Source organism: Colletotrichum phormii (assembly GCF_030913505.1).
Source record: "Colletotrichum phormii strain CBS 102054 chromosome Unknown BDP81scaffold_40, whole genome shotgun sequence".
Lineage (NCBI taxonomy): Eukaryota > Fungi > Ascomycota > Sordariomycetes > Glomerellales > Glomerellaceae > Colletotrichum > Colletotrichum phormii.
Genome location: NW_026851482.1, coordinates 37,178 through 63,279, shown reverse-complemented (window position 1 = coordinate 63,279; position 26,102 = coordinate 37,178). Strand labels below are relative to the sequence as shown.

Sequence of the window (26,102 nt, the reverse complement as noted above, 5' to 3'; positions counted from 1 at the left end):
ACCCTGCCAGGCCTCATTGGTCGATGGAAGTCTTTCAGGATTCTAACACCTGTGGAGGTGACCAATCACAGCTGCAGTGTGTTTAAAAAGACTTCGCATGCTGAGGCGAATTAGTGTGCCTGGTCACGCAGCCTGATTTCGACCAGACGCATCGGTAGCAAGCTGCCCCTGCTAGACAGCGGCATGGCCAAATATATAAACCAAGAACAGAAGGGATTTATCGAAGTTGACACCCAATCAGTGACTCACCAACAGAGCATTGTTCCCTCGTATTCAATCATACAACCCTTTTCTCTTGCGCCCTTACCCAAGGTACCTGACTTTGACCTGTGTTCGCTGCCATCATGGACCTCGACCAAGGATTCACATACATGCGACCATCAAACACTATGCTGTAAAGCAGCAGGAATGACAAGCTGGATCTTCTCCTCACCGGTGATAGTATGAGTGATTGTACGGATTCACACATCTCACCGAGCATCCGCAACTTCCCTCCTACATACCACCCCACCGGCACCCACTGTTAGTGCCGTGCTGGGTCCGCCACCTCAACACTAACACCACCAAATACAACCCCCACGACCGGAACCCTCGCCCGCGATGGCCTCACAGCCAGCCGCGGGCCCCTCGCAGGCCCCCAGCGGTCTCTCAGCCTCTATATGTCATCCCTCGCAGACTCCTCCTCCCCCTACCTCCTTACCCCTACGACCGAGGGGCTTCACGCCCCCCCTATCCGGCCCTTGGGAAGGGGGCCACTTTCGGCCGCTACCGCCCTCTAATAGGCCCGAGAAGGCCGGGCCCTCCGAGATGAGGCCCTAGACCTCCTCACTAAAGGCCTAGATACCCTCGTTAGGACCGCCCTAGCACGACTAAAGGCTATAGCCCAGGACCTTATCAATACCTTTACCCGGTTTACTACTATAGAAATATCTAAACCCACCCTTGGCCCCGGTACAGGAAAAACGTATACTTAGATAGTTAGCGACCCTACCGCTAACGGCCCCGGCCCCAGCCCCGGCTCTAGCTCCGGCTCTAGCCCTAGGTCAAACCCAATAATAAGCCGGCGGGCTACCTGCCGTATATACCAGCTAAAACAAACCTAGGACCTCCGTGTTACGGCCAGCTAGTCGTAGTGAGGTTTGTTTGCAGAAGTTGAGGCTGCGGAACTGGTAACAGTAATAATCGAATGTAATAAACAGAACAACAACAACATCTCACCGAGCGCAATTTGGTTGATGGATCAGCAGCCTCCGATACAACCTTCCTTGGTACAGCCTCAAGTCGCGTCACTTTCAGCACCGTTTCCCACATTTGTCGAACGCCCTTACAGGCTTCGACCCGAGAGCGCTAGTGACTGGGAGACCCAAAGGGCGACTTTGCACAAGCTATACATGGAATACAACTGGAGAAAGTACAAAACTAAAGGAGTTCAACAACGTAGCCTTGATGGCAAACCTGTCGAGACTCGTAGGGGAAATTCCGCTTGCAAAAGACCACGTCGACAAAATTTCAACGACTCGCAGCCTGGAGAGAGCACTTTTCCGGTACCTACTATCAATTATCCAGTTAATCACTCCCGTACAATGGTCACTCAGGGAGCATCTGCTACTCTGATGCTATATGGGAGTGAGAGCGAGCGGTGGATTGAGGAGCTCTACGCTAGTCTCCGCGACCTGATGTGCGGAAGTGCGCGGCAAAGCCCTGTGTGGAGAGAGACGACAAGACTGGAGCAAATCGCATCGAGAAAGAGTGAAGGAATCACATCAGAATTCGAGCTAGGAATCTACTTACTTGAAGAGGGCAACGCCGCAACATCCACCATGCCGGCGCGGTCCTCCGTCAAGCATTTCGCGATCTCGACTCAGTTATTGAAGAAGAGCCATGCACGAGCTTTCAGGACCTTATGCTTCATATACCGAACCATCTGTGTCTCCGGGGCCGATACAAGGAAACCGATGCTTGTCTCTACTATATCTCCAAGCTTCTGAACATCAAGAAACAGGGCCAGCCAATTGCCCGAATAGCCAACATGATGCGTAAAATTGGTGCCAGATACCGAGACAAGCTAAGGAACTGCGTGGTACAGATGTTTGACATCGCGGCGCATCTTTTCAGAACCTTACGAAAGACAGTAGACTTGACCAGTCTTATGGCGCGAAGATGGGCATGGTTCGAGAAAGAACAGAATGATGAGCTTGAGACTGCTGAATTTTTCGATACTCACATCGCCCTATTGGAGATTTCGAGGGAATCACTGGGAGAAACTGACATGTCCATAATTTACCAGGAGTATGCCCATACATTCGAGTTGTTAAACCGTTCGACTTCAAACGACCAAGGACTGCTACAGCGCAATGAGCGGCTGCTTGCGAAACTCAGAGTACCACACCCGTCATCTGACGAGTTGTACGACATTTGGACGAAAGCAGCTCGTATTGCGATACTTCAGCATTTAGCCAACGGTCATTTGGTACAGAGCACAGAATCTAGGATCAATCACCTGGAAGAGGTGATTAGATTGAAAGAGTATCTTGCATATGAGAGGGCAGAACTCGATACGAATTTTGCAGTTGAAGCAATAATTCTTCGGAGGAGGCTAGCAGGCATACTGGCACATCAGGGTCAGACCGAGAGGGCTGCGGAAATCCTGTCGGTTGGAGAGACCTCAAACTATCTGGTAACAACGTTGAGGAGTGATCTCGAATGCAATGCAGAAACGATCGAGTCTTGGAACTCACTCAGTAAGCTGAAAGAGGAGAGTTTCAAAGGTCTCGAGTAAACAGTAAACTAGAGCAGGTCATTGGTAAAGGACGACTGAGACATTTATTCTTATCATTATTTGTTTGATGGCATGAAGAAGTCAGTTTTAACAAAGTAGCGGAGGACACGATAATACTAAATCAAATTAACTTATTTCGACTGCGACCGTACCCTGATGATGATGATGATGATGATGATGATGTATTTAACGTCTGGTAATAAAAGGACGTGCCGGGCGCTATACCGATATGGTCTATGCTAATCTAAACTATGTTACAGGCTACCGTCTTCACCTAACGTTCCTGTTCAATGACTCGGGCAAATTTCGGAAAAGAAATTGGTCTCCTCTATTTATTTGCATAGAAGAGAGGCTCCCTTAGCAGAACCTAACAAGAAATCAATGCTTGCTTTGGCTATACGTTGGCGGAGGTAGCGCGGTGTAGCCTTGCGTCCACGCTTGCAGAAGTAGAAATGGACTAGTATCTTGGGTTTCCCACAGCTGCAGTTGAGCAACGCATCTTGATGAGCGAATCTCTCGTGGTATGCTGCAAAGTCTCCATGATGGGATCTTACTACGTATAGCCTTCCTAGTAAGTGCCGAGGGAGGCGGAGTTCGGGCGGCTTGGGGTGAAGAATTATCTCGAGGTCGGTATATTGCCGAGAGCATTGGGACAGCCATTTTCTAGCAAAGGCTTGGAAGGTAGCTACTTTAGCTTGCCTTTCTAGGTGCGCTAATGAGGGCTGTGGTTGTGATTTTGGGATTAGTTTGCAGGCTTCCTTGGCTAGAGCATCCGCTTCTTTATTTCCTGGTACTCCCGTGTGCCCAGGGCACCACCAAATATAAACCCTGCCGGGGGTTGTCCAGCTCTCTCTTTGTCTCCGAGTCCAGGAGGAAGAGAGCCTATTGAAGGCCCTAAATCTAGCCTGGCTACTTCCTGTGCTCTGGGAGTATAGTCTAGCCGCGACTGCGAGGTTGTCGAGGCAGATGTGGACGTTATCTACCATACGAGCCGTAGGAGCCCGGGTGGCTTCCATCAGGCCGTGATACGCAGCATGTGCCTCCGCGTCATACACCTTAGTTTAGGAGCCGAGTAGTTCGGATCCGCGGAAGATCTGCCGTGTAGCTTGGTACCCTACCTAGCCTTCTCCGGCGGAGGTGCTGCTGCCGTCCGATATCTGGGACCCGTCAGTATAGACAACAATGTCCCGCTTGGAGAAAGTTGCTATCCTGCCTGCAAAGGAGAGGGCCTGTTCTTCTTTGGTCTTATTAGGTTCGTAGCCGACCCTGGCGAGGGCTGTCTGCCAGTCCGCTAGTTGCTCCCAAGGGGGAGTTCTATCGGATCGATGTATTCGGTATTTTTGCTTACGAGGCTTGCCATTCGTCGTAGCCGTGAGTCTGGTCCTGATTTGTCCCTGAGTCTCGTTCGGAGAGGGTGTCGCTCGTCCAGACGATGGATTCTGGTGGACGCTGTGTGGAGCTTCGCGTCCAGTATCACCTCTGCTGGGGGTAGAGCCGCCTCGCGCTGTAGGATCGGTACAGGCGTAGTTCTGTATACGGGGACCATCGCTCTGATGGCTTTGGTTTGCGTCGCGTCTAGTTGGTGTAGCAGACTACTAACCCCGTTTAAGATAGTGCGTCCATTCTTTATCCGGCTCTTGCCGGGCCACCATGCTTCAGATGCATAACTAGTACTAAGTAGGTAATATACACGAGGTAATCGCTCGACGAAGTAAGTACGTAGGCGCGCCCCAGACAGTGTTCCCTAGTCCCTATAGTCCATTAACTACTTAGTATGCTTTTATAGAGAGGTTTCTTACGTAACTCTTGAATGTAAGTTTATGGTCGAAGTGAACGCCGAGCCAGCGTAGAGAAGAGCCTTCTTTAATAGCCTGAACTATATAATACCTCCCATCCGGCAAACCTACTGTGATTAATAGGTTTCTATCTTTTTGTCTCTTAGTGAAGTAGATTAGTTCGGACTTATCGAGGTTAAAAGTGATTCCTTCCGTCGCGCCCTATCCTAAGGTTTCTTTCCATTCCTTAGTTAGGATGTCATAGTTATTCTTTAGTAATATTGAGCTTACTAAGATAGCGACGTTATCGGTATAGCCGAAACGAGATCGCTTCTTTCCTAGGCGAGCTATACCTAGCTTAAAAAGAGGTTTAATATAGAGTATAAATAGAATAGGAGACACGGGTAAGCCTTATAGTAGTCCGTATTCGAGACCGAAGACGTCTCCTACCTCCCCATCAAGCCTTATTCTTGCTCTCCTTCCAGTAACAAAACTTAAGACCTAGCGTACGAGGTTCTCCGGCCATCCTTATTTATAAAGGCGTCGGACCAGTCGTCCTAGGAGCACGGCGTCGAAAGCCCCTTTTATATCGAGCATAAGCATAAAGGTAACCAGGCCTCTTTGCCAGGCGCACTCGATATCGTGGATAGCCGCTGCAATAAGGTCGCTACAAGAGCGAAGAGGGAGTGCTCCAAACTATTAATCGTGCAGAATACGATATTTAACTACGATCTAGGCAAGTCGTCTAGCGATGAGTCTCTCTAAGCCTTTTCCGAGGACGGCCAAGAGCGTAATTGGCCTATAGGAGCGCGGGAGTGTTTTGTCTCTTTTTCCCGGTTTTGCTAGGATCACGAGAGTTGCTTCTTTAAAACAAGTAGGATGCCAACCTTTGCGTATATACCCGCTATAAAGTGAGAGGACAATATCCTCGATAACTAGCCATACTATTTTCAAAGTAATCATAGTGATTCCGTCGGTCCTAGGAGTCGTGTTTCCTGCGGTAAGAACTGAAGACCGTACCTCGTCCTTCGTAACCTGCGGGAAAGGAAGCGTAGCTTGCCTTTGTAAGACTGGGCTTTCTATTAGTATATCCTCGGAGATTGCAGCGTTTCTAAGGAGGACGCGGGTAAATAAGTCGCGCTTCTCTTTTGGTTATGAGACAAGTGTGTCTTGGTTATCTATGTCTCGGAGTGGCGGGGTCTAAAAGGATCCTGTGGCTTTATACTAACCGACTATTTCAAATATATCTTTGCTTAAGGAGGCTAAGGAGATCTTATCTTTCCAAAAGGCATCCTTGGAGCGTTTAAACTTGTAGAGGAAGTCCTGTTTTAGAGCTTTGACCTCCTCTTCTTCCCATCAGTAGTTCACTCCGGCTACGCAGAGTCTTACTAACATCGCTCGCTTACTCGCATAGGCTCGGTGTTTACGTATGCACCTTTCGCTCCAGTATGGTCTCCCTATACCTTTCCCGAGCGTGCGCTTTGTGGAAGCCGTAAGTGCTTCAATAAGACAGTCCGTAAGCTGTTGTACTAGGAGATTTAAAGACTGTGGGTCTTGGATGTTGCTTGTAGTGCGGCGCATGGGTTGTAAGTTGCGTTTAATGATGCCGAGGAAAAGCTCCTCGTCCATCGTGTCGAGCCGAAACCTTCCCGGGGTCTGGCTGGGTGAATCGATCAGGGCCAAGGGGACCCGGGTAAGCAGAGATTCGTAGTCTAATATCGTATGTAGCGACGTTTCTATGCTAGTGGAGGCCCCATGGAGGTTACTGGACGCCCAGCATAAATCTAGGGTGTTACCGCCTTTGTATGTGGGTTCACCTATAGGTGACATTAGGATAAGGCTGGCGGCTTCTGCCTATTCTACTAGGTTTTCAGCGTCCGGGGAACTCGTAGCCTCGGGCTGCCACGTCTAATAGTGTAAGTTAAAATCCCCCGCAATCAATACTCGATCCTTAGGTTTAGGTTACCAGGCCGCTAGGATGTCCCTGAGAGCCTGGCCAGATCGCAGAGAGCCACGAGGGGCGTTATATACGTTAATGACTATAAGGACCTCCTTCGTTCCCGAGAGGAGTCGTAAGAAGAGCAGGTCTGTAGATAGATCGGGTAGAGGCCGTATTTATACGCCTCGTACCCCAGTTCCTCTACGGAGGTAGGTAAGTACCCTAGGACGGTCTTCGGTCCAGTTATCCACTAGGGTAAAAGTCTCAAAACCTAGGTAGTGTCTTATAAGCCTCCTCTCCTCCGAACGGATAGACGGCTCTTATATTAAGAGTATATCGATCTAGGCTACGTAAGCCAGGTTCAGTACTGTTTCGTAGGCGGATACCCGCCTACCTATTTTCGCTTGCATAATTTACAGGGTTTTAGAGGGCTATATTCTTTTTTTATATCTTATTCGCCGGGGTACAGTCCATTACTTATTCTTCTTTACGTGAATGTCGATGCGACTGCTGGGTCGCATTTCTCCATAATCTTTCTCCCTCAGCTCGGATGGCCCGTAGCTGAGCCTTATCCCTCCTCTGGACTACCCCCTTCACCACTTTAGGTTGGATAGGGCAAGTCGCATCGAAGGCGGCGTGAGGCCCGTTACACGACGAGCATTTAAAAGGGCAGTCGCAGCCATCGTGACCCTCAGTGCCGCCACAGGGTGCCCGGTGTTGATCAGTTGTGTGGGAAGGAGAGCTGCACTTGAGGCATCTCTTCCTTCTGGTGCACGTTCGTTCGCTATGAAAACCGCCGCAGCGGAGACATTAAAGAGACCTCTTCTCCTTCAGGAACTACAGGTTTACAAAAACGCTGGCCCCCATCAAACGGAGGCGTCTTAGTAGTTACCTTACGGCTTCCGCCTTAAACCAGGCTATCACCGTGCCTAGCCTTTCGACTTCGTCCTTCCTAGAGAAGTATGCTTTTTCAGGCTTGAGTTTCGTCAAGACCTGGATCTCTTCAAGGAGCTCCTCGGTCGTGATTTCCAGCTCAGTATTGGTTACCAGACAATGCCTAGTATAAAGGACGTTTACGATATAGGCTCGGATCCAGGTATCGCATTACTCGATCGCTTACGCTTAGAGAAAGGCAGCGATCTATTCTCTATTCTCTAGCAGGACTTTTATACTATCCATTAACGAAGGTAAGAGTACTAATCCTATCTTAACATGGTCGATCCCCTTGAGGGCTTCTCGGGCTTAGGGACTTAGCCTTTCCCGAACAAAGATATATATATCGTAAGCTTTCTCGTTCCGAAGCGGGCTTTCAGGCGATAGACGCGCAAAGACGCATAGATCCTTTAAGGCCGCCCGGTTTGTAGCTTATTTTGCGGCTTATTTAGCTGGCGTTAGTTCATCCTGTCTTCTAGACAGTAGCTAGCTCGCCGCCGCCGCATATAAACGGACTAGGGGCGGCTAGTTCTGGGTTGTGTACGAGGGATGCCCCTGGGAACTCAGGTCAGTCTCGCTAGGCCCTGTGCCAATAGCGTGCATAGACCTTGCTAGACCACGTTGATGCCGGTTTGAACGCTGTTTCTCCTCCTGAAGCTCTCTCTCCAAGAATTCGATCTTCGTCAAACAGTCTTTCAAAAACTGTTCCCTCTCGGCGTCCCGACGTAGGAGGTCCTGGACCAGATTCGAAAGCTTCGTCTTTGAGCTCAGAATTGTCCTGGTGGTTGACCTGCTCAACCACTCTGACCTTTGCAGTCGGCTTCCGGACTCGTCCCGACCGCCGAGATATACCGGCATCCCCGTGAACCGTGATCGATAGCCCTACATCTAGGGAGACCGCCATGGTCGTGGAATTCAGCTCGTATGGGCTGATGTTGAGAGATGATAGTGCAGTGGGCCGTAGCCCTCTATAACCTTAACAATTACTAAGAGTGGGTACCTTTCGAGGTATGTGTTCAGAAGTTGCGACCGTACCCTTGTCACGGGACAGGGATAACAACGTCACTCTCCGAAATACCTGTCACGTGTGTAAGCACATGATATTTCCATTTCCTCTTCACAGACCCTTCTGTTTCCTCTGCTCTGTTTGGGTCAATTTAAGCCACTTCAACCCACGTTATATGGCCATTTCTACATGCCATAATTTAGTGACAGCTCTGCAGGTGGCCAGGATGTTGATGTTCAAGCTCAAGAGCCTTCGTCCGAGGGATACCTTACATGACTGTGATTGATGGAAGGTGGATCTCCTTATCTTATCGGAATCCGGGCGCAGCACGGAGCTTCGGCGACAGCTGTCAAATTGATTAGAGAACTCCTCCAGCCAGTCGAACTCTGGGGAAAGCTGGCCCGGAATAGCTCCAACCCCCGTCGCGCGTCCCTCCGAGTCAAGGCAATGCCCCGGCCGAGCTGCTAGGACCCTTTTCCCATCCTGTCGCTTGCACGATCACCGACTATTCCATCCGCGCACACACATAATGGCGTCCCTCGCGCGATTACTCTTGGGCGCTGTCGCTCTCTGCGCTTATGGCGTCCGCGCTGCACATCCAGAAGATGGCCTCCCTTCGTACCACTATGGCGCACCCATCCACGTGGAGTGCATGAACCGCAGCTCGTGAGTTTCTACCCATTCTTTCCGCTGCTCATGCCCTCTAGCAGTTTGATCTCCGCCCAGACTACCTCCAGCTTACACCTCTCCAGCGAAACAGGCGAACACATTGAAGATTCCAACCACGAAATCGAATGGATTCCCTTCCCCTCCTGCGAAGAAACCAACAAGCCCCTCGAGTTCAATTATGGCCACGAAGGGGAGGTCAACTGCACCATCCCCATGGTCTCTGACCCTTTCTTTCACCTCCTCGAGTTCTTCATCCACAACGACGCACCCCTCGCTTGCCGCCTCCCTGCCCGACCCGCGCCCCACGTCGAGACTGTCGGCGAGAAGCCCTACGTGCAAGAATACATCCCTCTCGTCTTCGCCCTCGCCGGCACACTCCAGCTGAGCCACCTGCACATCAGCACGCACATGAATGTGCTCCTGCACAGCATGCCGAAGCACCATACTCGACCCCACGACTCGGGCGTCCTTGATTCCGGAACGGCGTACAGCACGAGTCCCTTGAGCCATATGGACGGGATATACACAAAGAGGCTGGTGATTGGCGACCCGTTGCCGCTGCGGTTGTCTGTCAGGTGGTTTCCGACCCCGAACCTGCCCAAGTCGGAGGGCCATGTGGAGTGGCAGGGCATGGGCGGACACGTGTATGCAAGCACCGTCTTCTACATCATCACCTCCTTCATGGCGGGCGTGCTCGTTGCGTCGACATACTTTTTCGGAGTCGTCCTGCCCAAGAGGGTACGCGGGAGGGGCATGGGCGGCGCGACGCCACTCGGCTACGGTCTCAACGGTCTCAACAGCGTTGGTAACGGTTGGGGTTACTCCAAAGCGGCCAAGAGAATGGATTGAAAGAAAGCACCAAAAAAGTTTTCGCGTCACGAGAAATCTGTACGATTTGATCCGATTCATGTAAATCTGCTAGCCGCCGCCCCCTTGAGAGGCTTTTATGATGGATGATGGGAGTTTTATTTTGATGGACGAATTAAACTGGGATGGCCTTGACCTGTACACATGGACTGGGGAATAGGAGTTTTGGAATCGATCATCTGGATCCGCGCACGCGCGGTCTGACAGGAGCAGGATTTGTAGCGATATCTTAATGGAACCAATACCTGCTTCGACAAGACCGAGTAGTCCCCTTTACTGCAACTTCTTGGTGTTGTCCACGGCGTTCACCCGCTTCAGGATGCGCAGCCACATGTCCAGTCCCATCAACGCCGCTTTGCAGGTCAGTTTAACTCAGAACATCCGTGGCAGATATCGATTGCACTTACGGATTACCACCCACGGCCCGTAGAGGTTGAAGACAAAGAGGTTCTTCTGAGCCTGGCTGTACACTGCAGGATCCCAGTGGAAGACGTCGTACATGCAGGTCAATGTCGTCAGGGCGCACTCGACGCAGAAGACCAACACGGCAACTTCAAATCCGGGGGTCGTGCCTGTACTTCGCGAGAACCTGTAGACCATCCAGGCGGCCATGGGCAGCTGGTAGACGATCTCGATATAGGTGAAGAGCTTGAACCACGAGGGGAGGTTCTCGTGAGAGGCGGTGAAGAAGGGGTCATTGTACGTTGAGATGTAGAAGTCGCGGAGGACTTGGAGGAAGTGCAATGGCGATGAAGGGGTTGAGTAGAGAGCTGATGGGTAGAATGGGACGAGGTCGACCACTGATGAGAGGATGGTTAGCTATAGCTCAGGTGAGACGTGACGATGGACCGATGGCGCGTGAAAACTTGCGGCGACTGAGCAATCAAGATGCTCAATCACAACACCAGCACAGTCCTTCGACTATGAGTCTTCATGAAGAATTGATAGCACGTCCACAAGTCATAGCATCAATAGGCGCAAAGTGATAGATGTTGGACTCACAAAGCATGGCCGTTAACTGGATGCCAGAGATGACGAGGTACGCGCTGTCGCGCCAAGTTCTTGTTGAGGCAGACATGATGGCGGCTACAAAGTCACCCAGTGGTAACAAAGCCTGTTTAATTCGTTTAGGTGCCCCAATTGAGGAATTGCGAATGCAGTGGGTTGATGGCAGCCGCTTCACGATGAGCACGTCGCGTTGAGATGAGAAAAACACAGGGGTGAGATGGTGAACTGAATTTCACGTCAGGTCTGTGCTGACAAAGCAATCGTCCACACCATGGGTGTAAGTAAAGAGAGAGGACGTTGTCAGATGATAATTACTGAAGATCACGCTAGAGTAAGGTAGGATTCGGAGGGAAAAGCCTCAGGTCTTACAAAGAGAATGCATATTTCCAATTATCATTCTCTATTTGCATCGTGCTTGATCTTCTATCCCCGACCTTCTACAAACCCACGGGTTTTCGACAAGAAACGTTCAAGTAAGGTAGTGCACTCTATCGAGCTACTGGTGTCAAGCGCGCCTTCAAGGGACCCTTATCCCACGAAATGAAGACTTGCTGCTTCTGGGCCCAGTCTTTGTACTCCTCGTCAATCTCGACATCGAAATTCCAAATCAGGCGAGCAAGAATGAGTCTCATCTCAACATAGGCCTGACTAGGTACCTTGGTTAGCTCTCAAAACCAAAAACGTACCAAGCAAAGTCACTTACTTGCGCCCCAGGCAGTTCTTTGAGCCAATGTGGAAAGGTTGAAAAGCCTCCTTGTTGTCTGATGCGAATTCCTCGTCTCCCATGAACCTCTCGGGGTGGAAGCCGTACGGGTCTTTGAAGTACTTCTCGTTGTGGTTGATGGCCCATTGATGAATTGCCACGATGGTCTGAAAGTGATATCGTCAGTGTCTAGAGAGGGCAAAGACTGGGAGATTTAACTCACATTTTCAGGCACAAACTTGCCACAAATAGTCGCTCCGCCTTTGGGTGTGACTCTCGGGAGGCCCATAGAGACTGGAGGATATACTCTGAGTGCTTCGTCCAGGCAGGCGAGCATGTACGTCAACTTGTTGACGGAAACCAAATCAATCTCCTCTTCCGTCTTGAAAGTTGTGCGTACTTCATCCGTAAGCTTTCTCAGACAGTCCCTATTCATCAAGAGATAATAGGTGACTCCAGCTAGTAGCGTTGCTGTCGTCTCAGAACCACCGATGATAAGCGTGTTGTTGTTTGCCGCGAGTGTCTCGAACGAGATATTCTATCACCAATCGTGAGCAAAGGTCCAAAGAAAAGAAGAAAAAGCAATACTGGATGAGTCTCCTTACCAACTCGTCCTTCTTCTTTAATAAGCCCTCAATCAAGTCGGGTCTACCACCCTCCTTCTTGCCAAGCTCCATGCATGTCAAGTTGGGGTGTTGACGCAGGGTGGAAGCTCTCAGAGGCCAACTGCAGTTAGGGGTAGAATGATGAATTACTGAAATCTGCTCCTCCCCCGACGTGTACTCCCTGCGCTGTATATATATCTGAGCTGCTCCTTTGTTGCTTGGACTCCTTACTACCTCTGACTAGCCCCTATCCGGGAGGGCTCTGACACACACGGCAATTGTGATCGACGGCGAAACCTTGACTGCAATTGAGGATCCATCCGCGATTCGACTGCGTCAACTATTCGTCACAATAATGACCAAGGTCGACTCCGTTATCTGCTGCCGTGCATCTCCTGCCCAGAAAGCCCTGCTTGTTACTCAAATCGGCAAAGGCCCTCAGAAGAAGGCACACTGGTACAGTTGGCTTAGTCCGACCTCGACCACGCCCCTGACTCTTGCCATTGGCGATGGTGCCAACGATCTGGCCATGATCTCTGCAGCCAACGTCGGTGTGGGAATCTCTGGCAGAGAAGTTCAACAGGCTGTCCGTGTGGCGGACTTCAGCATCTCTCAGTTCCGGTATCTGTCTCGGCTGGTACTTGTTCATGGCTGCTGGAACTACTACCGTACGACACGATTCATTTTGGCAACGTTCTGGAAGGAGACCTTCTTCTACCTCCCGCAGGCACTTTTCCAAGAGCAGACCGGAGCCACGGGTACAAGTTTGTACGAACCAGGAAGTCTCACTTTTGTCAGTTTCTTCACCGCAGCATGCATCCTCGTCATTGGGACTTTTGAGCAGGATCTCCACTCGCGCACTCTGACGGTGGTTCCTGAGCTGTTCAAATACGGACAGAACGCCGAGGGTCTCAACATGTCGGTGTATTTCAGTTGGTTCAGCAACGCACTGGTTGCGGGACTCATCGTCTACGCCGGTGCTTGGGCGGGTTACATGGACTCTGAGATGATCGACGTTGACGGGTGGTATGCCCAAGGACTATTGACCTTCGTCTTGTGTGGAATTTGGGTCAACATCAAGCTATTGTGAGTACATCTGGCAACTAGCCTTAGATTTGACTCTAAAATTACTAACTCGAACCAGGGTAATTGAGCTGCACTACAAGACCAGAGTTGCTCTCTGGTCTATCCTTGGCAGTCTCGCGGTCTTGTGGGCTTATTTGCTCATTGCCGGCGCCATTTCTTCCCCCAGTTCCGCTCCTTATTCTGTTCGCGGGGGACTGAGCTTAGAGTTTGGAAGGGATCCAGCATGATGGTCCACGCTTATCATGGCACTGGCGGCATTGCTTCTGATGGAGATGGCCACGAAAGCACTGAGGCAGAGCCATGTTCTGCGAGCTTGGCTATCGAGGTGTTGGTCCTCGAGCGAAAGAGTTGATGGCAAGGGCGGGGGTGTCAGGGAGGGCTTTAATGACTGGGAGCCCCGCCTTTGGCAGGAAATGGAGAAAGACGCGAGTGTGAAGAAGGTGTTGCATGGTCTCGGCAGATGATGAGGAAATTGAGCTGGTCGCGATGTTTTCGACCTTCCAAGAAGATATAGCCTTAGATAGACTTAAATTGATTGAGGTGTCAAATATGTACTGAGCTGAAGCTTGCTAGCACTGTACCTAGCGAATCAAAGTATGTATTCCGTTTAGTTTTTCAAAATCTCCTCGTCAAGTGCACCGGCGTATCTCAACAGCCCTTGCCCATGGCGCTGACCTCGTCTTACATCCAGGCAAACATTGACGCCAATAGCGTAATAAACATTACCACGGAGCCCGCAGTCACAACAGAGGCAGCGCTTCGGCCGTTTCCATTATTGCTGTTGTTGCCGCCGTTATTTCCGCCATTGTTCCCTCCGTTGTTTCCGCCGCCATGACCGCCACCGCCTCCATTATCCTGGGCCATGTTCAACATGAAGTAGGTTCCGCCAATGGGGCGTCCGAGTCCAGCTTGTTTGCGGAACTGCGAGATCTGGTACAGTTCAGCTTAGAGTCAGGAACACCTGGATTCGGTAGGTTACTAACGTTGAAATTCTTTCGGTTCATCTTATCAACACCCATGGCGTCGAAACCCATCTTGTTCAGCTTCTCGGGCTGCATGTAGAGTAGGTAAACATATCGATGCATGCCACTTCCGGCCTTGGGCTCAGGTGCCATGTAGTCATTGAAAGCAGGAGTTGAATTCTTCATGATCATCGCTGAAGCAAGAACTTCAGATTTAGTCTGCTCAAGCGTGAAGTTGCCAGCAAGGTAATGCCTCATGTTCCGCTCGGTGGGGCTTTCGCGTGTTGGAGAGTCGGGCCCAATCTGTCCAACATCGTTAGAATAGCTTTGCAGTCCGTAGCGTGATGCACATACCATGTAAAGAACGAATCTGGAGCTCCGAGTGACGTTCCTAGCCTTCATGATGTTCTCGACGCTGAATTCGAATGGGAATTTGGTTTCCTTCATCTTGAGCTTGGTTCCAGGCATCAATAATGCCTTGTCACCATCGCTAGCTTTGTAACCGGCGTAGAAAGACACCATCGGGTCGAACGAGCCCATCACATCTGGAACAATGCCAGCTTCCATGAAAGCTTGGCGGAATTCAGTTGTGGACATGCTCCTCGGGGGCATGTCATTGTGAGCAATTGCCACAGCGGCGAGTAAGGCCGTGATGCTGATGATAGACTTCATGGTGGTCGAAGTATGGACTGTGCTTATGGTCCTGGTCCGTGGAATGAAAAGAGAATGGCAATCAGCAGAACTGGCGTCCAGCACCTGTGGGATTTTGAAGTTGAATTAGATGAGAGAATGAGGACGAATCGGGCGCTCTGGCAACTCTCACCTGGTTAGGTTGGAGCTAACGGACGTGGATGATCTTTATCCTTTGGCTAGTTTACTCTCTCCGTTGTCCAACATCCTAGCATCACGGAATCACGGGCCAAACAGTAACCCATCATACCCTGGATTCATGAATCTTCAATTGTGTGGGAAATCCAAACATGCTCTCAGATGAGACAGAAAGGTGAGGCTGTTTGGCTCATTGAGCTTCCCGATGGAGCTTTTCTCTGCCGGACGTGCGCGGGGTTCCCTTTGACTTTCCCGCACAAAGTTTCAGGACTTTGGCTGCCCCTTGCTTACGATTGGACAATTCTTTGGACGGGAAGAAACGAAGCTTTTGATGAAGCTCAAGTTGTTGTCTACATGACCCTGGGAAGATCTTCACCTTACCGTATGCCGAGTCGCAAACCTCGGAGAAAATGTCACTGGCCGACCATCAATCCCACCGGACGATCAAATGATTGCTTGGCGAACTATACCAGGCAATTATGGCACGTTCGACACAGTCTTGGAGAGGAAACGGACTAGCGACCCTGAGTCAAGGGTCGAATGAGAACAGACAGTAACCGTGTCACTACTGTGTTTCCATGCGAGCACAGGACGAACCTCATTGAGACCCTTACCCTTGAGGTGTCTGCGCACAAATTCGTGTCCATAGATTTCCTGATATTGAGATTGACAGTCAAACATGTAAACAAAGGTGAAAGATAGAATTTGAACTCAGTGCTGGACTCGGGTTCGGGATGGAAAAGTATGGTCGGCGCCGGGTCCGATTCGCATCCATATCACTCCGCTAAAAAGGTTTGACGCCGGGTTGAGCTCTCGGCCCATGATCTTGGAATGCAACAGGAAGCTATAGACCAGGTCTCCCATAGGATCGCAACCACGGCTCGGGGGACGCCGACTTAGTATGGAGGCTAATAGGCGGGAGTGTAAATGGAGCGATCATCAGTTGGGGATGATGCTGGGTGATTCCCTCCTAACCCCTCTGGGGGAGAGGGGCGTAATAAGCAAGCAAAGCCAAATCCACGTCCTCGGGTTACAGTGACATCCCATATATCCGCAGAGCCGTTCGAGTTTGTGCTGCGGTCATGGGGCAGCTTTCTCTGAGGAAAACAAGAAACGAAAGCCGAGGTGGCTGCCTCCGGATGGAAACAACATATCCGACGTATTGGATGCCAAGACCAGGAAGGTTCCGTTTCAGGTCGCCAAGAAACTTTCAGCCGATTTTGAGAAGTCTTTGATTTCAGTCCGAGACAAAAGTCGCAGGTCTACCCGATATGCAACCGAGTCATTGTGAGAAAATGGTAGGAACAACCGGATGTCCGAGTATTTCGTGAAGTCACCAGCTTATAATCAAGCTATCTAGAGATGTACACCCATAAGCAGTGTGACAGGCAATGATGAGAAGAGTTAGAGGGACCATGAGCCAGTACAAACCATCGAAAACACTAGCCAGCTTGACGTGAAGAGTTGAGTTCTCAACCTACCTATGTGTTCATGGTATCTTTACTGAGAGATTCCTACAGTACTTGAACAAGTGCCACAAGGAATGACGTCAAGTCTAAACGCTGTAAGAAGTTTACGGGGAGTAAGCATTGACTCGCATGGGTTCTCGACGCCATACGCGTTCCGAAAGGCGGAAAGCAATACCGGACGTGACAAACCGGCAGCGATTTCCGAGAGAGCCCCTCGAGCCTGCCTCGTCCCGACTTGCGCAAAGAGATAACCTTAGACTTTGCTCATAACAGAAAATTGCTCGCATTAGGAATCGCACACCGCGGAGCTGATAAGTTGTCGAGTAGCTTTCCGGTCTGGGCTATGGTTAAGCCTCCCAAGACAAGCAGACTTTCTAGCTAAAAAGTAGACGGAAGGCATAGAATATGGCCATCACTGATTTATTGGTGCACTTAGGAGCAAGCTGTATCTATCATAGAATGACGCCATGGCTGCACGATTGATTCTGGCGGGAAACTCTTGTTCTAATACGCGTTGATACTTCGAGGCGCTGGGGAATTAAGAACTGCCCCCAGTCTGTTATCCCATCGGGTGCTGATGGACAGCACTTTTGCCAAGACCCCGAAATACCCACTTTTTACCCTTCACTACCCCGCATTCCAAGGGGTACTTGACAATACGTCACTTATCCCTATGCCTTTTTGCCTATAATCACCACTATTACTACCATTTTGATTGATGCTGTAATGTCTTCTGGCGATTCTGATACCTCTATTGCATCTAATGCTTCTGTTACTTCTGTACGCAGCTGTATAGTAGTTGAGGTCCACCCAGAAGACCTTACTGCTGCCTGTAATACAGACTGTACGCCCGAGCGCTGTGACGCAGCTACAGTCCGGCCCCACGAACCTCCGGCAACTCAGCATGGTCCTCCGGGCTCCTTCCGACCCTTCAACGTGCCGGCCCGGGCCCAAGAGATACGGGGGCTGCCGGCAAGCCCGCTTGAACTGTTCCTCCAATACGTTCCGCAGAGCCTCGTAGAGCAGTGGGCCCAGTGGACGAATACAGCACCGTTGTCTAGGGAGGGCCCTAGGGCTAGACGGGCTACAGACAAAAGGAATACCTCTATTCCATGGGAACAGCATAGGAAGGGGTCACGAAAGGTATCTTCACCTTGTACCTATTGTGGAAGTAGGAGGGCTCTATGCGAGGTATCTGGGAATACCCTCATGCGGCGAAGACGGCAGACAACTCGAAAGGGCTGCTTAGACTGTGATGTACCGTTATGTATCGATAGGAATTGCTGGTACCTCTGGCATACGCAGAATATATAGGCAATAGAGGTACTATAACCCTATTGGTTAACTTAATAGAGTCTCAACACCTTATTGGCTCTACCCCGCCCTTGGCAAAAGTGCTGTCCATCAGCACCCGATGGGATAGCAGACCTTTCCCATCGCTGGAGGGTATAAGATTCGATGCCTACAAGTTTTTCCAAGGTGAATTTGCGCTGCATCTGTACTGCTCAGCATGAAGATAAACATTCAGGACATCTATTTTGCTAGGCTTTGAGAAAGCTCTGAACAAACCCCCTCAACGCACATCCGCAAGCTTTTCTCAACTTTACTGACCCTTGCCTACGTCAATCATACGACTGCTAGTTGACTGACCCCAGGCATCTTATTGATCCAAGCGTCCATCTTACCTTCGACTGCATCCACGAGCCATCGAGCTAGTGCGCCCCGTCTTAGACTTGTTGTCCACCCCTTTTCTCCTATCCATCCAGTGAACACCTGACGATTCCGGTCACGTCTCCAGCTATCCTCATCAGATTCTCCAGGGATCTGTGCTATACGAAAGATAGTCCAATCAAGATCATGACCCTCTTTGCCAAACAAGTGAGCGAGATTATGCATATTGCGGTACACAGCGCCATTCAGAAAAGGCATTATGATCGTGATCATGGTCTGAAAGAACGTCCAGCGGTCTTCGGGCTGCTTGATTCAGATCGTACCCATGGCGAGAATCCGTCTAACGCCGTGTTGTTTCATTGCTGGGAAGACGCAGTTGCGGTAGATGTCGGCGTAAAGAGAAGGGTCAATGTGCTTGTCGTTGATATTCGGCCCGAGCAGAGATACGACTACAGAAGTTCGAGCCATTGCTGAATCTAGGGCTTTCGTGTCGCTCATCTCCCCTTCGATTATCTGACAAACAAGTTAGTTTCAACGCGCTCGTACTCATGAGAGAGTCTCTAGACCCGGAACCACAACAGACCTCGAGGAGAGAGCTGGAGGCCAAGTCGTTGGGTAGTTTTGAGGGAGTTCTGGCTAGTAGGACAGTTGCATGATTGCGATGAACAAGCTCTCGCGACAGGCAAACACCCGCTGGGCCGGTTCCACCAAGAACTAGGACTTTCTTGCCTGACATTGAACATGAAATTCCGAATCGACACAACGACACTACGACACTACGATAAGTCTTCATTGAGCAGGACACTTTTTATGACCTTTTATACTGGCCAGCTGATTCCTCTTCCGCTGCCATCAAGTACATATTGCAACTATCACGACCTCAAAGTCCGTCGCTTGTTGTTGAAAGTCCGCCGTGCCTGAAGATTCCCGCGCGGGAACAGGTCTGGGCGGGAATAGTGCACTAACTAAGCGGACCCGCTATGGGCATAGTGCCCTCAGCGGATCATAGCTGACAACATCTGTCGCAAAAACGACGCCGTTAATTACGGCAACATCTGACCATGCCCGAGTCTGAGGTAAACCGCGCGGAAACATCTGAACATCGCGTGGCTCAACTCTTGGGTGCACCAAGCTCTCTCCTTCGGTTCCCGACCAAACCCCAGAGATGATGGGAACTGTGGGCAGTACACACTGCTCATCTGGATCAACGAGGCAAGCAATGAGGCAATACGACTGGTATTGTTGGTTGGTTAGTGTTGGTATCACAGGCGTGATACATTTCCTCATGAGGGTGTATCTTCGGCAACAATCACGTCGATGTCCGTGATAATTGCTGTTGTTGTTGTTCCTATTTACATTGTGGGCAGGGGCCGATCGAAGTAGGTGGGGACGGCCTGGGTGGTTGCTCCACCTTAACCGGCCGTGATGACTAAGCCGGTTGTCCCACTTCGCCCAGGGCAGACGCCAGCCAGCCCACGATACCAGCCCATTGCTCCTTATCAGCCTTGCCGTTCCGACAGTTAGTGATGATATGGTGAAGGTGAAAGGTGGCTACGGTAGGCTAGATCAACCAGGAAGTAGATCGGGCAGCTGGTGCCTAGGGCACCAGCCACTACCTCAGGTATCCACAGTCCCACAGGAACTAGCAGCACAAACTACGGAACAAACAATGCCACGAGAGACAGCAAGCTGTTGGACATGTCGCATACGCCACAAGAAATGCGACGAATCATTCCCCGCCTGCAATGTCTGCGCAGGTCTCGAGATCACCTGCTTCTCCAGCCAAGAGACCCCGGAATGGATGGATGGCAGCCCGAGACAGCAAGCAGGCTATGACTGATAAGCTCAAGGCTGAGGTTACGAAAAGCGCCAAGTTGAGGGGGGCTCGAAGGGTTGTGCAGCGTATTGTCGGAGATGCCCACGCCAATGACCTTCTGCCGCCGGTGTCAACAACTTCGGGGTCTACCGGGGTCACCACGAGATACTCTCTGAGACAAAACCCTTTAGCAACTGTTACGCAGTCCCAAATATCCCTGAGCAGTGACTTTCAGTCCCGGTCACTTCCTCATCCCAACGATGGGACACCCAATCCCGGTCCCCAGGAATCCGCTACCAGCCCGGGGAAGTCTACACCACAACTCTCAACTGAGTTGGAGCAGTGTTACATCTCAGCATATCTGGACTACATATTTCCGACATTGTTCCCCTTTTACTCTCCGTCCATCCTCGAAGGCGGTCGAAGTTGGATGCTCTTTCTTACTCTGGCCAACAAATCGCTCTCTCATGCAGCTACTAGCCTCGCTTCGCATTTCTTGGCTGTCGTACCAGTACAGCGCCGCCACTCAGAAAGACCCAAGTACGTGTCTCGAGTCTAAGCTGAACTACAAGAGTAGACGCACATCGCGATGCAAAAGGCACAACAAGACGTCAAGGAGGTCATCGGTCGGGGCGTACTCGAAGACTTGATCACCAGCATCAGACTCTACGACAGTATTGTGCATCTGCTGTACTTGGAAGTAACTTTTGGCACATCAGAGAATTGGACTATGCACTTGGGTGCGGGTATAAAGCTGTTGGAACAAATACTCCACGAGGTCGACGGCGAAGAGTTCCAAGACTCCAAATGGACCGCTACTTGCCGGAAGGTTGGCAGACTCGCTTATCCTCACATGGAAAACCCTCCACAATTTCCGGCATGGACACTTGATCAGAGCTCCTTTAGGTTCTTCACGGCTCTTCTTGTAGTCCATGACCTTGTGGCGAGCACATCCCTCGGGAAACCGCCACGGTTACAGACATACTATCAAGATATGCTTGTTGCCGAAGACAAGCCCGAAGAGATTTCGAACAGGGACTGCAGTCTTCGCTTGGATCGCTTCATTGGCTGTCAGAAGTGGGCTATGATCTTGATCGCAGAGGTGGCATCGTTAGACAGTTGGAAGAAGAATGTGCGTGAACGGGGATCTTTCTCAAATCTCGAACTGTTTAGAAGGGGCGGGGAAATCGAGATGAAGTTCAGGGAAGGCCTGGGTCGACTGAGCGCGAAAGATCCTATGGTACGAGATAAGAGACCGCCTTGGTTAGCTGACTCCCGATTAGCTGAAGAAGAATCTAAAGCAATCGTCTCGGTCACGCAGGTATGGGCTCATGCTGGACTCATTTATCTCCACGTCGTCCTCTCAGGCTGGCATCCAGACAGCATGGAGATCAGCGACTCGGTGACACAAAACCTTGAGTCGATGATGAAGCTGAGCAATCCCCGTTGGCTACATACACTCGCCTGGCCCATCTGCGTCAATGCCTGTTTGGCCAAGGAGGAACAGGAAGGCCTGGTTGGCGAAATCTTTGATTGTCGTAGGGTATATATGGCATAATTGCTGCCCGTAATTAACGGCGTCGTTTTTGCGGCATTGATCTAATGGGAGGTCTTGCGAATTTTGGTGCTGTAAGGTTGGCAAGAGAGGTGTTTGAAGCCGCCTGGCTAAGAAGGCACAACGCTATTATTGAGTCTTGGGATCTCGAGGCCTGCTTGAACGTTCTGGGTCGCCGGGTTCTTCTGGGATGAGGCCGGATCAAGCCTTCCGTAGGGTCAAATCTTGATGGGACATGGAGGCTTAGCGGCGTAAGAAATCTCGGTGCCCTGCACAATGGCGCTGAAACACCGAATTCTGCAGACGACTCGATGAGTTGATGTTGATAGACACTTGATCCCCAACTTCCTGGTTGCTGGCGATCAATACTAAACATTTTGATATTATCATTCTTGATATGGGCACCGTGGATACGCAGTTGGAAATTTAGAATACATACTACCCCCAACTATCACGCTGAGGTCGCGGTTCCGTTCCCAGATGCTTCGTACTTCAGAACGAATGGCACCGTCTTGACAACATCCCAGTCTCCTTCCTTCTCCCTATCACCAAAGATACGCAGAGCGCTGACCTTCATAGCGTAGATAGCAGGCTCAAGAACAGTGCTATCAGCAAGCAGCCCATTGAAGAAAGCATGTGTTTCGGTGCGAGGCGCATAGAGAAGAGGCCAGCCTGCCAGACTGCCTAGGTTCTCCTCCTTGCCCCCGCTAATTCTCAAGACATCGACCTGGATGGAGGCAGTGCCGACTGTGGGTGAGATGATGACGTTGGGGGTCGCCGATTGGTCTCCACGATCAGTCAGAGGTGGTTTGGCTGGGTCGGGGCGCGGGATCGTGTACGTTGTGTTTGCTGGGGCTTGGCTGTAGTAGTTGGCGAGGTATGCCTGTGCCGGTGTGATGACAGAAATGTCATGCATGCTGCCAACAACTCCGAGATAGGGCAGGCTCAAGGGAGGGGCATCGGTGGTACTGGTGAGAGCGATGTAGCCGCTGTAGACTGGTAGACGAGTAGCGTTGACGTTAGATGGGGGAATGCAGGTGACGGTAAGTTCTGCGGATCCTCCAGCGGGCACGGTGATCTTTCTGTTCATCTTGTTAGTCCAAAGGATTGAGAGATAATCGTAGGCCGTAAATGACTTACTCGGAACTGAATTGAAGCTCAGCCCACTCCTCGATGATTGGGTTGGGGAATGAGGCAGCCCTCAAGCGGTCGGTGGTCTCCACGAAGGTGTACATGGTGACGGCTTTGCGATGGCTGACTTCAAATTCAACATCCACAGATCCATGATTCTCAATGGTGAAAGTCTCGTTGCCAGTGAAGTAGTCGGTATCGTTGAAGGAGATGCTATCAACGCTGAGCTCGACATTACTGCGAGCTGCATCAAACGCCTGGATGATTCCAGCACCCTGTTGCGGAACAGGGGCAATGAGATCGGCGTGGGCCGCAGTGCCGTCATACCAGGCCAACGGCTTTGATGTAGACGACACGATGGATCTGAGACGTTTGGGGTCCTTGGTTCCGTGAGCTTCGGCAAGAAGAGCGTAAATGGCGGCGTTCAAAGGGCAAGCTTGAAAAGTGTCAGCTTGCTTTGTTTAAGTTATTTCATCGGCTTGTGACACAAAACATCCATGGATGTTGACTTACACATGCTAGTGCCAGTCATGACACGATAGCCACCCAGGGCAACAGGAAAAGTAGACAGAATGTTGGCTCCAGGGGCGGCAAATTGAGGGCTGGCTTCCAACTCCCAAGTCGGGCCCCAGCTGGAGAAAGATCCCATGTAGGATCCACTGGAGTTATTCTCAAGCTCCTCGAGACGAGTCCTGGTGTTGTTGGCGCCGGGGATGGAGATCGTGACGCTGCGACCTTGTTGCAACAGTGAGAGCCATTGGTCAGACTGGTAAGGCGGGATAGAAGCGACGCCCTGGATGCCCTCGGAGTAGACATATTGCTCGTCCCGCATAGTACTGAAAGATGACATTAGAAGCCGTAGAACATAGAAAACAGCCGAGGCGGTGACTCACGTATTATCATTCGTGTAGAAGAGAATATGGTGTCCACCTTTGGCGACAATCTTGTTGCCCTGGTCAATTGGATAGCAACCCGTGGCTCGGGAGTCGGGGAACAGAAGCAAAACAATCTTGTTGCTCAGATCGGGAGTGCCGTCAGGCAACTCGCTGCAGGCGTTGTTCTCACCCGGGCTCCAGAGCTGAAGTGAAAGGTCTCCCACGAGCTCAGGGACACCGGGCAAGTAGGCAAAGTCGGACTTGACGGCTGATGTGGAGTTGGAATCTACGGAGAACGTGCCTTCATTGAGGATCGTAGGAAATTTAGAGTTCGTCACGGCACCACTTCCAGCGACACCACGACCGGTAGCCGGGGTTGACGCGTAGAACATGCCGTTGCCGCCGTCGTTGCCTTCGGAGATGACGACTGGGACACCCGCGTCGACGATGCGAGAGGCGAGGACACCCCAAGCATCCTCGGCCCAGCCAGATGGACTATCAATGAGGTTAGTAAGACTTGACCATGTTCCTAAAATTGATAAAGGGGCACGAACTCTCCATCGGAGCATGAAATGATATCAGCTCCCTCCTCAAAGGCTCGGCTGAAGGCAGCGAGCAGCACCTCGTTCGTCGATGTGGAGGCGCATCCCCACGCTCGGTATGCTGCCAGCTTAGCTCCAGGGGCGGCACCCGTGAAGCCGTACTCATTGCCCTCAAGCTGAGCGGCAATGATGCCAGCAACGTGAGTTCCGTGTCCAGCGCAGTCATCCATGGGGTCCGCATCGGGCTGTAGCGGTCTCACGTTGGGTAAGAAGTCGTCGCCCGTGAAATCCCACCCGGCTTCCACCAGGCATCCAGGGCCGAAGCATCCGCCAAGGGCAGGGTGAGTGTAGTCCACGCCGCTGTCGATGATGGCAATACGGACTCCCTTACCAGTGATCCCCTGTTCGCGCAGCTTGTCGACCTGGGTCATGACGTGTGGCGAGAAGGTGTCATTGGTTGAGTTTCCAAATGCCGCTTCCTGGCGCTTGGTGTTGGCCTTGGGAGCCGCCCCCTTGGCTGGTGCACCGTAATCCTCGGGTTTTGCAAGCTTGATCGTACGGACGGGCCACAGGTTCCGGATGCGCGGCGAGGATTCGATCTTGCGACGGAAGAGTGCGCTATCGTGGTGAACCTCGCCAGCATTCTTGACCTGGAAAGAAACACCCTTGAACAGCCGGTTGCTCAGATCCATGCGAGATTCAATGTCGAGGCCATCGGCCTTCAAAGAGCTGTAGAAGGTCTCGGGTGTATCATTGTCGTCCGCGAACTCGACGATGTAGGCGCCGGGGATGAGCTCGCTCGGGTTCACGTCTTTGTTGCTTGCTTCCGCTCTGGGAAGCGTTGCTGGCGAAGGCTTTGTGTAGATGCGCGGATGAAGCGGGTTGGCGGCGGCAAAGTTCGATCCCAGGAGGGCCGAGACGAGTGCGTGTGAGACCCTCATCCTATCTGATTGATCACCCGCTCACAAGAAAGTAGGCCGATGGATAAGGAGCGGACAGAGAGCCAAATTCCGTCGCGCGGCCATGTCGTCCATATAAGAAGATGGTGGCGCTGAACCCCCGGAACTGGTCACGGGCGGCCCGCGATCGCGTCCCCGCTTTCTTATGTTGTTCTGGGGGGTTTGTTGCTTTCGTGGGTGAAAGTGGCACGAGTTTGGAGATGAAGAACGGCAAATACGAGATTCTTTCGTGATGTCAACCGCAGATCCCCGGCCGTACAGGGGTTCCGCTCCACAATGGGTGGCATCCGACGCGAGAGCGAGATGTTTTGACTGCGCAGTAAGTTGTAAAGAAAACATCTCACTTTAACGGTATTGACTGGCAGAAGACGCCTGAGTTGAGCCTCATGACCGATGGATGTCAGATTGCTCAATGCGATGACAATGACAATAAGACCATTCGATATTGAATCTTCCGGTTGATGGGGAGCTCTCGATGTGGGTCTTGAAGTAAATTGTGTCACGAGAGGTATAGCAGTGGATATCTCAGGGGTAGAGATAAGGGGTAGACAGGGGTATGGGCATACAAAAGGGGCTCCCTCGAGGGCTTCCCTTTTCCCCTTTTCCATAGTTGATTAGACCACAGTTGAGATCCCGATTTCCATGAGCTACTCTATATGCTGATTCGTGACAAATTGCGATGGAGGTTTCCGGTGAAAATCAAGGTCATTCAGCCATGCTACCCGTATCCATGCTGCTTAAATAGAGCAGTATCCGCCTGCGAGCGTCTGCCGAGAGTACGCTACACCCACTGAGGCAGGAAGACTGTTCACGCTGAGGGTCAATTAATTCTTGCTTTTCGAAAATACGGAAGTTCCATATGCCGCAGGTAACACATAACCCTATGATCTCAGCCAAACTGTGAGCTCTCCTTCTGAGTCCAAT

The 26,102-nt window shown here is 51.2% G+C and overlaps 9 protein-coding genes across 9 annotated transcripts; 4 read left to right on the top strand and 5 right to left on the bottom strand.

The window, feature by feature from the left end:
- The first annotated feature begins 230 nt into the window (after nucleotides 1–230).
- Nucleotides 231–2,918, top strand: BDP81DRAFT_476657 (uncharacterized protein). The gene is made up of 5 exons (XM_060594784.1): nucleotides 231–394; nucleotides 1,104–1,137; nucleotides 1,200–1,467; nucleotides 1,567–1,686; nucleotides 1,800–2,918. Exons 1-5 carry the CDS (start codon nucleotides 345–347, stop codon nucleotides 2,777–2,779), a joined length of 1,452 nt encoding a protein of 483 aa, XP_060437993.1. The 5' UTR covers nucleotides 231–344; the 3' UTR covers nucleotides 2,780–2,918.
- Nucleotides 2,919–8,961: 6,043 nt separating this feature from the next.
- Nucleotides 8,962–9,950, top strand: BDP81DRAFT_466358 (uncharacterized protein; the record flags this gene model as incomplete). Its single annotated transcript, XM_060594386.1, has 2 exons — nucleotides 8,962–9,098; nucleotides 9,185–9,950. 2 exons carry the CDS (start codon nucleotides 8,962–8,964, stop codon nucleotides 9,948–9,950), a joined length of 903 nt encoding a protein of 300 aa, XP_060437992.1.
- Nucleotides 9,951–10,125: 175 nt separating this feature from the next.
- Nucleotides 10,126–11,146, bottom strand: BDP81DRAFT_168294 (transmembrane protein 6/97). The gene is made up of 3 exons (XM_060582136.1): nucleotides 10,971–11,146; nucleotides 10,376–10,768; nucleotides 10,126–10,321 (listed from the first exon to the last, which is right to left on the bottom strand). Exons 1-3 carry the CDS (start codon nucleotides 11,044–11,046, stop codon nucleotides 10,242–10,244), a joined length of 549 nt encoding a protein of 182 aa, XP_060437991.1. The 5' UTR covers nucleotides 11,047–11,146; the 3' UTR covers nucleotides 10,126–10,241.
- Nucleotides 11,147–11,464: 318 nt separating this feature from the next.
- On the bottom strand, nucleotides 11,465–12,356 carry BDP81DRAFT_335308 (cytochrome P450 ClCP1; the record flags this gene model as incomplete). The annotated part of the gene is made up of 4 exons (XM_060585842.1): nucleotides 11,465–11,624; nucleotides 11,680–11,846; nucleotides 11,903–12,217; nucleotides 12,285–12,356. The coding sequence occupies 4 exons, from the start codon at nucleotides 12,354–12,356 to the stop codon at nucleotides 11,465–11,467; spliced, it is 714 nt and encodes a 237-aa protein (XP_060437990.1).
- Nucleotides 12,357–12,639: 283 nt separating this feature from the next.
- BDP81DRAFT_400632 (uncharacterized protein) lies at nucleotides 12,640–13,597 on the top strand (the record flags this gene model as incomplete). The annotated part of the gene is made up of 2 exons (XM_060588716.1): nucleotides 12,640–13,370; nucleotides 13,429–13,597. 2 exons carry the CDS (start codon nucleotides 12,640–12,642, stop codon nucleotides 13,595–13,597), a joined length of 900 nt encoding a protein of 299 aa, XP_060437989.1.
- A 454-nt stretch (nucleotides 13,598–14,051) lies between these two features.
- On the bottom strand, nucleotides 14,052–15,004 carry BDP81DRAFT_400631 (phosphatidylethanolamine-binding protein; the record flags this gene model as incomplete). The annotated part of the gene is made up of 3 exons (XM_060588715.1): nucleotides 14,052–14,300; nucleotides 14,354–14,635; nucleotides 14,687–15,004. The coding sequence occupies 3 exons, from the start codon at nucleotides 15,002–15,004 to the stop codon at nucleotides 14,052–14,054; spliced, it is 849 nt and encodes a 282-aa protein (XP_060437988.1).
- Nucleotides 15,005–18,255: 3,251 nt separating this feature from the next.
- Nucleotides 18,256–19,036, bottom strand: BDP81DRAFT_466354 (uncharacterized protein; the record flags this gene model as incomplete). The annotated part of the gene is made up of 3 exons (XM_060594385.1): nucleotides 18,256–18,603; nucleotides 18,646–18,813; nucleotides 18,884–19,036. 3 exons carry the CDS (start codon nucleotides 19,034–19,036, stop codon nucleotides 18,256–18,258), a joined length of 669 nt encoding a protein of 222 aa, XP_060437987.1.
- Nucleotides 19,037–19,874: 838 nt separating this feature from the next.
- BDP81DRAFT_485760 (fungal-specific transcription factor domain-containing protein) lies at nucleotides 19,875–21,865 on the top strand (the record flags this gene model as incomplete). The annotated part of the gene is made up of 4 exons (XM_060595174.1): nucleotides 19,875–20,057; nucleotides 20,113–20,660; nucleotides 20,694–21,654; nucleotides 21,726–21,865. Exons 1-4 carry the CDS (start codon nucleotides 19,970–19,972, stop codon nucleotides 21,863–21,865), a joined length of 1,737 nt encoding a protein of 578 aa, XP_060437986.1. The 5' UTR covers nucleotides 19,875–19,969.
- Nucleotides 21,866–21,898: 33 nt separating this feature from the next.
- BDP81DRAFT_168254 (subtilisin Carlsberg) lies at nucleotides 21,899–25,240 on the bottom strand. The gene is made up of 5 exons (XM_060582135.1): nucleotides 24,232–25,240; nucleotides 23,696–24,172; nucleotides 23,316–23,638; nucleotides 22,812–23,238; nucleotides 21,899–22,753 (listed from the first exon to the last, which is right to left on the bottom strand). The coding sequence occupies exons 1-5, from the start codon at nucleotides 25,158–25,160 to the stop codon at nucleotides 22,123–22,125; spliced, it is 2,787 nt and encodes a 928-aa protein (XP_060437985.1). The 5' UTR covers nucleotides 25,161–25,240; the 3' UTR covers nucleotides 21,899–22,122.
- Between the last annotated feature and the right edge of the window lie 862 nt (nucleotides 25,241–26,102).